The 12,949-nt window shown below is 36.8% G+C and overlaps 1 protein-coding gene across 1 annotated transcript in view; it reads right to left on the bottom strand.

The window, feature by feature from the left end:
- The window catches only part of TEX11 (testis expressed 11), a 325,266-nt gene that overhangs the window by 125,929 nt on the left and 186,388 nt on the right, over positions 1–12,949 (bottom strand). Inside the window, exon 16 of the mRNA XM_041740423.1 lies at positions 6,740–6,842. Within this exon, the coding sequence (XP_041596357.1) occupies positions 6,740–6,842 (103 nt within the window). The remainder of the gene's footprint in view (positions 1–6,739; positions 6,843–12,949) is intronic.

Raw genomic sequence — 12,949 nt, forward strand, 5'->3', positions numbered from 1 at the left:
ACAAAAGAGAAAAGACTCCAATTAATAAAATCATGAATGAAAGAGGAGAGATCACAACCAATACCAAGGAAATACAAGCGATTTTAATTTTTATTTATTTATGATAGTCACACAGAGAGAGAGAGGGGCAGAGACACAGGCAGAGAGAGAAGCAGGCTCCATGCACCGGGAGCCCGACGTGGGATTCGATCCCGGGTCTCCAGGATCGCGCCCTGGGCCAAAGGCAGGCGCTAAACCACTGCGCCACCCAGGGATCCCAATACAAGTGATTTTAAAAACATATTATGAAAAAAAAACATATTATGAGCAGCTATGCGCCAATAAATTAGGCAATCTAGAAGAAATGGATGCATTTCTGGAAAACCCCAAACTACCAACACTGGTACAGGAAGAAATAGAAAACCTGAACAGGCCAATAACCAGGGACAAAATTGAAGCAGTCATCAAAACCTCCCAAGACACAAAAGTCTAGGGCCAGATGGCTTCCCAGAGGAATTATATTAAACGTTTAAAGAAGAAACAATACCTGTTCTACTAATGCTGTTCCAAAGGATAGAAAGGGATGAAATACTTCCAAACTCTTTTCTTTTTTTTAAATTTATTTTTTACTGGTGTTCAATTTGCCAACATATAGAATAACACCCAGTGCTCATCCCATCAAGTGCCCCCCTCAGTGACTGTCACCCAGTCACCCCCACCCCTTGCCCACATCCCCTACCCTCACCCCTAGTTCATTTCCCAGAGTTAGGAGTCTCTCATGTTCTGTCTCCCTTTCTGATATTTCCCACTCATTTTTTCTCCTTTCCCCTTTATTCCCTGTCACTATTTTTTATATTCCCCAAATGAATGAGACCATATAATGTTTGTGCTTGTCAGATTGACTTACTTCACTCAGCATAATACCCTCCAGTTCCATCCATGTTGAAGCAAATGGTGGGTATTTGTCGTTTCTAATGGCTGAGTAATATTCCATTGTATACATAAACCACATCTTCTTTATCCATTCATCTTTCGATGGACACTGAGGCTCCTTCCACAGTTTAGCTAGTGTGGACATTGCTGCTATAAACATCGGGGTGCAAGTGTCCCAGCGTCCAGACTCTTTTCTATGAGGCCAGCATCACCTTAATGCCAAAACCAGACAAAGACCCCATCAAAAAGGAGAATTATAGGCCAATATCCCTGATGAACACAGATGCAACAATTCTCAACAAGATACAAGCCAATAGGATCCAACAGTACATTAAGAAGATTAGGGATCCCTGGGTGGCACAGTGGTTTAGCGCCTGCCTTTGGCCCAGGGCGCAATCCTGGAGACCCAGGATCGAATCCCATGTCGGGCTCCCGGTGCATGGAGCCTGCTTCTCTCTCTGCCTGTGTCTCTGCCTCTCTCTCTCTCTCTCTGTGTGACTATCATAAATAAATAAAAATTTAAAAAAAACATTTTTAGAAGATTAATCACCATGACAAAGTAGGATTTTTCCCTGAGATGCAAGGCTGTTTCAACACTCATAAAGCAATCAACATGATAGATCATATCAACAAGAGAAAAAACAAGAACCACAAGATCCTCTCAATAGATGGAGAGAAAGCATTTGACAAAATACAGCATCCATTCCTGATCAAAACTCTTCAGAGTGTAGGGATAGAGGGAACATTCCTCAGCATGTTAAAAGCCATCTACAAAAAGCCCACAGCAAATATCATTCTCAATGGGGAAACACTGGGAGCCTTTGCCCTAAGATCAGGAACAAGACAGGGATGTCCACTCTCACCACTGCTATTCAACATAGTACTAAAAGTACTAGCCTCAGCAATCAGACAACAAAAAGAAATAAAAGGCATCAAATTAGCAAAGAAGAAGTCAAACTCTCCCTCTTTGCTGATGACATGATACTGTACAAAGAAAACCCAAAAGACTCCACCCCAAGATTGCTAGAACTCATACAGCAATTTGGCAGTGTGGCAGGATGCAAAATCAATGCCCAGAAATCAGTGGCATTTCTATACACTACCAATGACTGAATAAAGAGAACTTAAGGAGTCAATCCCATTTACAATTGCACCCAAAAGCATAAGATACCTAGGAATAAGCCTAACCTAAGTGTTCCTAAACTACGGAACTCTACTGAAAGAAACTGGGGAAGACACAAAGAGATGTTAAAATATTCCATGCTCATGGATTAGAAGAATTAATATTGTGAAAATATCAATGCTACCCAGGGCAATTTACACATTTAATGTAATCCTTATCAAAATACCATGGACTTTCTTCAGAGAGTTGTAACAAATCATCTTAAGATTTGTGTGGAATCAGAAAAGACCCCAAATAGCCCGGGGAATATTGAAAAAGAAAACCAGAGCCGGGGGCATCACCATGCTGGATTTCAAGCTGTACTACAAAGCTGTAATCATCAAGACAGCATGGTATTGGCACAAAAAAGAGACACATAGATCAATGGAACAGAACAGAGAACCCAGAAATGGGCCCTCAACTCTATGGTCAACTAATTTTTGACAAAGCAGGAAAGATTATCCACTAGAAAAAGGACAGTCTCTTCAATAAAAGGTGCTGGAAAAATTGGACAGCCACGTGCAGAAGAATGAAACTAGACCATTCTCTTACACCAGACACAAAGATAAACTCAAATTGGAGGAAAGATCTCAGTGTGAGACAAGAATCTATTAAAATCCAAGAGCGGGGATCCCTGGGTGGCGCAGCGGTTTAGCGCCTGCCTTTGGCCCAGAGCGCGATCCTGGAGACCCGGGATCGAATCCCACGTCGGGCTCCCGGTGCATGGAGACTGCTTCTCCCTCAGCCTGTGTCTCTGCCTCTCTCTCTCTCTCTCTCTGTTTGTAACTATCATAAATAATTAAGAATTTAAAAAAAAATAAAATCCAAGAGCAGAACACAGGCAACACCCTTTTTGAACTTGGCCACAGCAACTTCTTGCAAGATACATCTATGAAGGCAAGGGAAACAAAAGCAAAAATGAAGTATTGGGACTTCATCAAGATAAAAAGCTTCTGCACAGCAAAAGAAACAGTCAACAAAATTAAAAGACAACCTACAGAATGGGAGAAGATATTTGCAAATGACCTATCAGATAAAGGGCTAGTATCCATCATCTATAAAGAACTTCTTAAACTTAAAAGCTCAACAGCAAAGAAACTAATAATCCAATCATGAAATGGGCAAAAGACACGAACATTAATTTCAGAGGAAGACATAGACATGGCAATAAGCACATGAGAAAATGCTCCGTATCATTGGCCATCAGGGAAATACAAATCAAAACCACAATGAGATACCACCTCACACCAGTGAGAATGGGGAAAATTAACAAGACAGGAAACAACAAATTTTGGAGAGGATGTGGAGAAACGGGAACCCTCTTGCACTGTTGGTGGGAATGTGAACTGGTACAGCCACTCTGGAAAACTGTGTGGAGGTTCCTCAAAGAGTTAAAAATAGATCTGCCCTACAACCCAGCAGTTGCACTGCTGGGGATTTACCCCAAAGATACAAATACAGCAAAACGGCAGGATAGCTGCACCCCAATGTTTATAGCAGCAATGTCCACAATAACCAAACTGTGGAGGAGCCTCAGTGTCCTTTGAAAGATGAATGGATAAAGAAGATGTGGTCTATATATACAGTGGAATATTACTCAGCCATTAGAAACAACAAATACTCACCATTTGCTTCAATGTGTATGGAGCTGGAGGGTATTATGCTGAGTGAAGTAAGTCAATTGGAGAAAGACGAACATTATATGGTCTCATTCATTGGGGGAATATAAAAAATAGTGAAAGGGAATAAAGCGGAAAGAAGAGAAAATGAGTGGGAAATATCAGAGAGGGTGACAGAACATGAGAGACTCCTAATTCTGGGAAATGAACAAGGGGTGGTGGAAGGGAGGTGGGCAGGGCATTGTGGTGACTGGATGATGGGCACTGAGGGGAGCACTTGACGTGATGAGCATTGGGTGTTATGCTATATGTTGGCAAATCGAACTCCAATAAAAAATATACAAAAAAATAAATAAAAATAAAATAAAATGTATAAAGAACTTTCAAAATTCAATAAGAAAACAAAGTTCCCTATATCTTAGTAACTAAAATATTTTTCTTCCCTATGTTCTAGCCACTATGATACAAGATGAATAAAACATATTAGAGATAACTTTTTTTAAAAAATAAAACTAAGTTCCCTATAGAAAACTGGGCAAAAGATTTATATAAACACTCTGCCAGGGCAGCCCCAGTGGCTCAGCAGTTTAGCGGCACCTTCGGCCTGGGATGGGATCCTGAAGACCTGGGATTGAGTCCCAGGTCAGGCTCCCTGCATGGAGCCTGCTTCTCCCTCTGCCTGTGTCTCTGCCTCTCTTTCTCTCTCTCTCTATGTCTCTCATGAATAAATAAATAAAATATTTTTTTAAAAAAACCAACACTCTGCCAAAGAAGATATATGGATTTCAAATGTTAGACATTACAGAAATACAGTTAAAACCACAGTAAGATACCACTACCCAACTATTAGAACGGGTAAAGTATTTTTTAAACGGACAAGTAGGAATTTTAAATGGACAATTCCAAGCTGATATACATCAACTATTAGAATGGGTAAAGTATTTTTTAAATGGACAATTCCAAGCAGATCACCTGGAACACTCAAACATAACTGGTTAGAATGTAAAATTGTATAGCTACTTAGAAAAACAGCTTGGCAGTTTCTGATAGTTAAACATGTATCTATCATACAACCCAAAAATCCAACTCCTAGATATTTATCCTAGAGAAGTTAAATTTTATCATCACACAAAATCTGTAAACAGATATTTATAGCACATTTATTCATACTTGCTCACAATGGAAACCATCCAAATATACTTCAAATGGTGAATGAATAAACTGTGGCAATAAAGAAGAACAAACTATGGAAACACAACAGTATGAATGGGTTTTGAATACATTATGATAAGTGAAAGAAAGGCTCAAAAAGCTTTATACTGTATGATCTCATTTATATGACATTTTGGAGAAGGCAAAAATACAGAGATAGAAATGAGTTCAGTTGTTTCCAGGGCTAAAAGTGGTGGGAAGGAATGACAATAAAGGAGCCTGAGGCAATTTTTTGTTCTGTATCATGATGGTAATGGTGGTTACATAACTGTATACATTTGTCAAAACTCATAGATTTATTAATATAAATAAACCTCAAAGAATCTAGTAAGTTTTATTCTATATATTATCAACAAACATGGCTTTAAAATTTTTTAAAAATTTGTGACCATTTGGTCACAGATAACTAGGGGGGAAAAAAAAGACTGAGCTGATGGTATGTTTAAAAAGTAAAAAATTTATGGGCAGCCCAGGTGGCTCAGCGGTTTAGTGCCACCTTCAGCCCAGGGCGCGATCCTGGAGACCTGGAAGGAGTCCCACATCAGGCTCCCTGCATGGAGCCTGCTTCTCCCTCTGCCTCTGCCTCTGCCTCTCTCTCTCTTTATTTCTCTCTCTCTCTCTCTATGTGTCTTTCAGGAATAAATAAATTTTTTTAATAAATTAATTTTTATTGGTGTGAATAAATAAATTTAAAAAATCTTTAAAAAATAAATACAAGTAAAAAATTTATTTTAATAGAATGTTAAAAGTTTTAATAGGAAATCTATTTTTTTGCCATTTCTGTTGGTAAAAAGTTAAAATTTTTTTAATCTTTCAACATAGTACATAAAATATAACAAATTCCCAAAGGTCTCTAATGAAAAAATTGATGATGGACATGACTACAATATAAAGGATGCCTGGGTAGCTCAGTTGGTTAAGCATCTGCCTTTGGCATAGGTCATGATCCTGGGGTCCTAGGATCGAGTCCCACATGGGGCTTCCTGTTCAGCAGGGAGTCTGCTTCTTCCTCTCCCTCTAAACCTCCTCCTGCTCATGTGTGTACTTTCTATCTTAAATAAGTAAAATCTTTAAAAAAAAAAACCCTGATAAAGAACTGACTCCAATTTACTAATCTTTAATTAATATACAGGTATACTTTACTATCTTGGAACATTTCTTTTCCAAAGAAGAATAAACTATCTTTCTTTTTTTGAAGTGCAAAGCAGAGTCTGTTGCACATAGTAGGTATTCATAAACAGTTGCTTAGTCGGATTAGTATAAATTCTGTTTGGATCTATTAATTTAAACCTATCAATTTCTCAACTTATAACCTTCACAAGAGAGAACCAGTCTGGAGCTCAAGCTGCCTCAGGGTATCCTCAGCTACACTGAGGGCTGAATGGGAGTAATATCACAACACGGCATATCTGTAACCAAATCAAGATACAGGAGTGTAAAGACACATCAACTAGGAAACTATGCTTAACTTAATGGAAAGGGGACAGTACTAATGGGATGAAGTTCAGGTGAGCAACTTCAGCACTGTCAACTCTGTAGCAAGAAACTCCATTTCAAGGCCAAATCTCTCACCAATAACTTCCCAAATAAATGAAAATATTTAAAAGTCAGCTGGAGACTTTGATTATCTAAGACAACTCAACTGAAAAGGGTTTGCAGTGAATTCTCTCTTACCCCATACTTCCTTTTTGCATGGTTGTATCATCTTTATACAGGAAAGGTAGAATACACAACATATAACTCCACTCTTAAAAACAATCTTTTTTTCCTTTATGGGAGAAGAGGATTATTATTCTTTATATTAATAATTAAATATAATTCATAAATAATATACCTCTGCCAGAGTTGCCCTCTAAAACTGCAATCTTGAATACATAAAATTGAGTGAAAATATTTGTAGGATCACGTTGTTCAGCTTCTATCACTGCCTCTTTAGCCTGAAAAAAGAAATATTGGCCCTCTTTTATAAAAGTAATAAAACCTTGTATTTCACTAATAGTATTAACATAGTCACAATGGTTGAGGATACTCATTATAAAAAGACGTGAATCTAAGTAAAATCTTTAAAGAACTGTTCTCTTAAAATGCTAAAGAAACTGTGCATTCTGCTTCTAGAAATAAGGTGCATGATATACATCAGACCAACACTCCAACTGAAAACAAAGATGTTAGATAACATTTTTTTCAATTCCAGAGTAACTTACAAGATAGTAAATTCTAAGGAAAGTGAAGTTCCAGAGAAACAAGCAGAGAATTAGAGCCACTTTTTTTCTGGTGGACATTTATAAATCTAAATAAATGTCACCTTTAGTTTTAATGAACCTCACTAGGTCAGGGAAACAGGTATCAAGACTCAAGGGACTATACCCTTAGGCTAAGTACAAATCAGAACTAAACCACACCTACCTGCATCCCCAGGAGACTGCAAAGAAAGTTACTTTGGTTCTGAGATGAACACAGCAAAATGTGGTAGAAAGAACCAATCCCTGAGGTGTGTATTTACAGCACCAAATTACATTAAGCCCCCAAATCTAGGCTTACTTTTTTCTTCTTTTTCTAATTCCTTGAGTTGTAAAGTTAGATTATTTGAGTTTTTTTTAATGTAGGTGTTTATCACTATAAACTTTCTGCCGAGGACAATTTTTGATGCATCCCGTAAGTTTGAATATGCTGTGTTTCCATTTCCTTTTGTCACAAAATACTTTGCGATTTCCCTTTTGATTTCTTCTTTAACGCATTGGTTGTTCAGGAATGTGTTTCTCAACCTCCATGCATTGTTGAGAAACAATGTGAATTGTTTTTCCTCTGGATATTTAGTTCCAGGTTTTACCATTGTGTTTGAAAAAGATATCTGATATGATTTCAATCTTCTCAAATTTGTTACAGCTTGCTTGCTAGCCCAACATATGGTCTATCCTGGAGAATGTTCCATGTGTGCTTCAGAGAAATATGTATTCTTGTGCTGTTAAATAGAACATTCTATATGTATTTGTAAGGTCCATTTGGTCTATAGTGTTATTCAGGTCCACTATTTATATATTATTTTTCTGTCTGCATGATCTATGCATTGTTGAAAGTGGGCGTTGAAGTCCTTTACTATTTATAATTGCTGCCTATTACTACCTTCAGTTTGTTAAACATTTGCTTTATTTGTTTATTGTTAAATTCAAGTATAATTAATATACAGTGTTATATTAGTTTCAGGTGTACAATATAATGATTCAACAATTTTATACATGTCTCAGTGCTCATCAAGATAAGTGTACTCTTAACCACCTTTATTTCACCTATCCCCCTAACCCACCTTTCCTCTGGCAACCACCAATTTGTTCTCTGTATTTAAGAGTCTCTTTTTGTCTGTATCCTTTTTTGTTGTTGTTTTATGTGTTAAATAATGTATGGATGAAATCATATGATGTTTGTCTTTCTCTGAGTTATTTCACTTGATATTATATCCTCTAGACTCTCTAGGTCCTTCCATAGTATTGCAAATGGCAAGAGTTCATACCTTTTTATGGCTGAATAATTTCCAAGTGTATATATACCACATCATCTTCATTCATCTATCAATGAACAGTTCGTTTGCTTCCAAATCTTGGTTATTGTAAATAATGCTGCAATAAACATAGGAGTGTAATATTTTCAAATTAATGTTTTCCCTTTTGGCGGGGTAAATATCCAGTAATGGAAATACTGGATCATATAGTAATTCTAATTTTAATTTTTGAAGAACCTCCAAAGTGATTTCCATAGCTGCTCTGCCAATTTGCATTCCTACCAACAGTGCACGAGGGTACCTTTTTCTCCACATCTTTGTCAAAAGTTGCTATTTCTTGTGTATTTGAATTAACCATTCTGACAGGTGTGAAATAGTATCTCACTATGGTTTTAATGTGCATTTTACCGATGATTAGTGATGCTGAGCATCTTTTTGGTTAGTATTAGTTTTAAATATTTAGTTGCTCTAATGTTCAGTGTATATATATTTACAATTGTCATATCCTCTGGATGAGGTGACCCCTTTATCACTATATAGTGAGTGACCTTTGTCTCTGGTGACCAATTCTGACTAAAGTTTATTTTATCTGATATAATTATAGCCACTCCTGCTCTCTTTTCCTTACCATTTGCATGTAATATCTTTTTCAGTCCCTTTCAGTTCATGCATATCCTTAAAGCTAAGCTAGTCTCTAGTAGGCAGCATACTGATGGAATTTTTTTTATTAAAAATCCATTTATTCTGTGTCTTTGGAGAATTTCTTCCATTTATATTTAAAGTAATTTTGATAGGTATAGACCTACTATTCCCATTTTCTTAACTGTTTTCTTAATTTTTAATTCCTTTGTTCTTTTTTCCCCCTTGCTGTCTTTTTAAAAAATTTATTCTTGTATTGGTATGCTTTTATTCCTTTTTATTTATCTTTTATGTATGTACTATGGGTTTTTCTTTGTGCTTACCATGTGGTTTACGAAAAGCATCTTATAGATATAACAGTCTATTTTAAGCTGTTAACAACTTATGTTCAAATGCATAGAGAAACTACACTTTTACGTCTTCTCTCCTCACATTTATGCTATTCATCTCACACTTTACATCTTTTTATATTGTAAATCTGTTAACAAATTTTTATAGCTATAGTTATTTTTAATATTATTGTTTTTAACTTTTATAGTAGAGATAAAAGTGATTTACAAACTATCATTACAAAATAAGGGTATTCTGAATTTTATTATATTTTTATAACCTATTGAATGATATTTTGGTTGCTTCTAAGTTTTCACAATTATGAGTAATGTGCAGGATTTTGTGTGGATATTAGCTTACAGTTCATTTGGATAAAATACTAAGAAGGGCAATTACTAGATCATGTTGTGAGAGTATGTCTAGTTTTATAAGAAACTGAAATAATCTTTCAAAATGGCTCTACTATTATTTTTCTTACTAGCAATGAAAGAGAATTTCAATTTTGCCACATTTTCACCAGTATTTGGTTTTGTCAGTGTTTTAGATTTTAGCCATTTTAACAGTTGGGTAGTGGTATTGTTTTAATTTGCATTTTCTTGATGAAATATAATGTTGAGAATGTTTTTATATGCTTATTTGCCATCTATATGTCTTCTTTAGTAAGATATCTGTTCAAGTCTTTTCCCAAATTTATAGTTCATAATTATAAATTATAACTTTATAATTTATAATTTCTTGTCTTTCTTTCTTGCCTTATTATTTAATTCTTTGTATATTTTGGATATCATTTTTTTAACCCAATATGTGTTTTGTAAATATTTTCTCTCACTGTATGGCTTATGTTTCCATTCCTTAACAATATCTTTCACATAGAGGTTTCTAATTTTAATAATGTCCAAGTACCAATTAAATTTCATCGAATGTGCTTTTGGTGTTATGTTTTTAAAAAGTCATCACTACCAATAAAACTGATGAAAGAGAAATTAAGGAGTAAATCCCATTTACAATTGCACCCAAAAGCATAAGATACCTAAGGAATAAACCTAACCAAAGAGGTAAAGGATCTATACCCTAAAAACTACAGAAGACTTCTGAAAGAAATTGAGGAAGACACAAAGAGATGGAAAAATATTCCATGCTCATGGATTGGAAGAATATTGTGAAAATGTCAATGCTACCCAGGGCAATTTATACATTCAGTACAATCCCTATGAAAATACCATGGACTTTCTTCACAGAGTTGGAACAAATCATCTTAAGATTTGTGTGGAATCAGAAAAGACCCCAAATAGCCAGGGGAATATTGAAAAAGAAAACCAAAGCCAGGGGCATCACAATGCTGGATTTCAAGCTATACTACAAAGCTGTGATCATCAAGACAGTGTGGTACTGGCACAAAAACAGACACATAGATTGATGGACCATAATAGAGAACCCAGAAATGGGCCCTCAATTCTATGGTCAACTAATATTCGACAAAGCAGGAAAAACTCTGCACTGGAAAAAGGACAGCCTGTTCAATAAATGGTGCTGGGAAAATTGGACAGCTACGTGCAGAAGAATGAAACTAGGACATTCTCTTACACCATACACAAAGATAAACTCAAAATGGAGGAAAGATCTCAATGTGAGACAAGAATCCATCAAAATCCTAGAGGAGAACATAGGCAGTACCCTTTTCGGTTTTTTTTTTTTTTTTAAAGATTTTATTTATTCATGAGAGACACAGAGTGGGGGAGGAGGAGAGAGAAAGAGAGAGAGAGAGAGAGGCAGACATAGGCAGAGGGAGAAGCAGGCTCCATGCACCGGGAGCCTGATGTGGGATTCGATCCCGGGTCTCCAGGATCGCGCCCTGGGCCAAAGGCAGGCGCCAAACCGCTGCGCCACCCAGGGATCCCAGGCAGTACCCTTTTTGAACTTGGCCACAGCAACATCTTGCAAGATACATCTATGAGGGCAAGGAAAACAAAAGCAAAAATGAATTATTGGGACTTAATCAAGATAAAAAGCTTCTGTACAGCAAAAGAAACAGTCAACAAGGGTAGCCCGGGTAGCTCAGCAGTTTAGCGTCACCTTCGGTCCATGGGGTGATCCTGGAGACCCAGGATCGAGTACCGCGTCGGGCTCCCTGCATGGGGCCTGCTTCTCTCTCTGCCTGTGTCTCTGCCTCTCATTCTCTCTCTGTGTCTCTCATGAATAAATAAATACAATCTTTAAAAAAGAAAAAGAAACAGTCAAGAAAACTAAAAGACAACCTACAGAATGGGAGAAGATATTTGCAAATGACATATCAGATAAAGGGCTAGTATCCAAGATCTAGAAAGAACTTATTAAGCTCAACAGTAAAGAAACAAACAATCCAATCATGAAATGGGCAAAAGACATGAACAGAAATTTTACCAAAGGGGACACAGCTATGACCAACAAGCACACGAGAAAATACTCTGCATCACTGGTCATCTGGGAAATACAAATCAAAACCACAATGAGCTACCACCTCACACCAGTGAGAATGGGGAAAATTAACAAGACAGGAAACAACAAATGTTGGAGAGGATGCGGAGAAAGGGGAACCCTCTTGCACTGTTGGTGGAATGTGAACTGGTACAGCCACTCTGGAAAACTGTGTGGAGGTTCTTCAAATAGTTAAAAATAGAACTGCCCTATGACCCAGAAGTTGCACTTCTGGGGATTTACCCCAAAGATACAGATGCAGGGAAATGGCAGGATTGCTGCACCCCAATGTTTATAGCAGCAATGCCACAATAGCCAAACTATGGAGGAGCCTCGGTGTCCTTCGAAAGATGAATGGATAAAGAAGATGTGGTCTATGTATACAATGGAATATTACTCAGCCATTAGAAACAACAAATACTCACCATTTGCTTCAATGTGGATGGAACTGGAGGGTATTATGCTGAGTGAAGTAAGTCAATCGGAGAAGGACAAACATTATATGATCTCATTCATTTGGGGAATATAAAAAATAGTGAAAGGGAATAAAGGGGGAAAGGAGAGAAAATGAGTGGGAAATATCAGAGAGGGTGACAGAACATGAGAGACTCCTAACTCTGGGAAACGAACAAGGGGTAGTGAAAAGGGAGGTGGACAGGGGGAATGGGGTGACTGGGTGACGGGCACTGAGGGGAGCACTTGACGGGATGAGCAATGGGTGTTATGCTATATGTTGGCAAATCGAACTCCAAAAAAATACAAAAAATTAATAAATAAAACTTAAAAAAATAATAAAAAAATAAAAAGTCATCACTAACCTGGAAGAAAAAGATGAATTTCAAGAAACATATAAATTAACAAAACTGCAACAGGAAGAAATAGAATACTTTGAATAGACTAATAAGTGGCAAAGAAATTGAATAATCAAACATATCCTAACAAACAAAAGTCCAGGATCAAATAGCTTTGCAGGTAAATTTTACCAAACACTTAAAAAAGAGTTAATACTCTTTTTCATATATTCTCAAACTATTCCAAAACATAGAAAAGGAAGCAAAACTTCCAAATTCATTCTATGAAGCCAGTATTACCCTGATACCAAAACCAGATAAAGACTCCACTGAA

This window comes from Vulpes lagopus, chromosome X (genome assembly GCF_018345385.1).
Source record: "Vulpes lagopus strain Blue_001 chromosome X, ASM1834538v1, whole genome shotgun sequence".
Taxonomy (NCBI): domain Eukaryota; kingdom Metazoa; phylum Chordata; class Mammalia; order Carnivora; family Canidae; genus Vulpes; species Vulpes lagopus.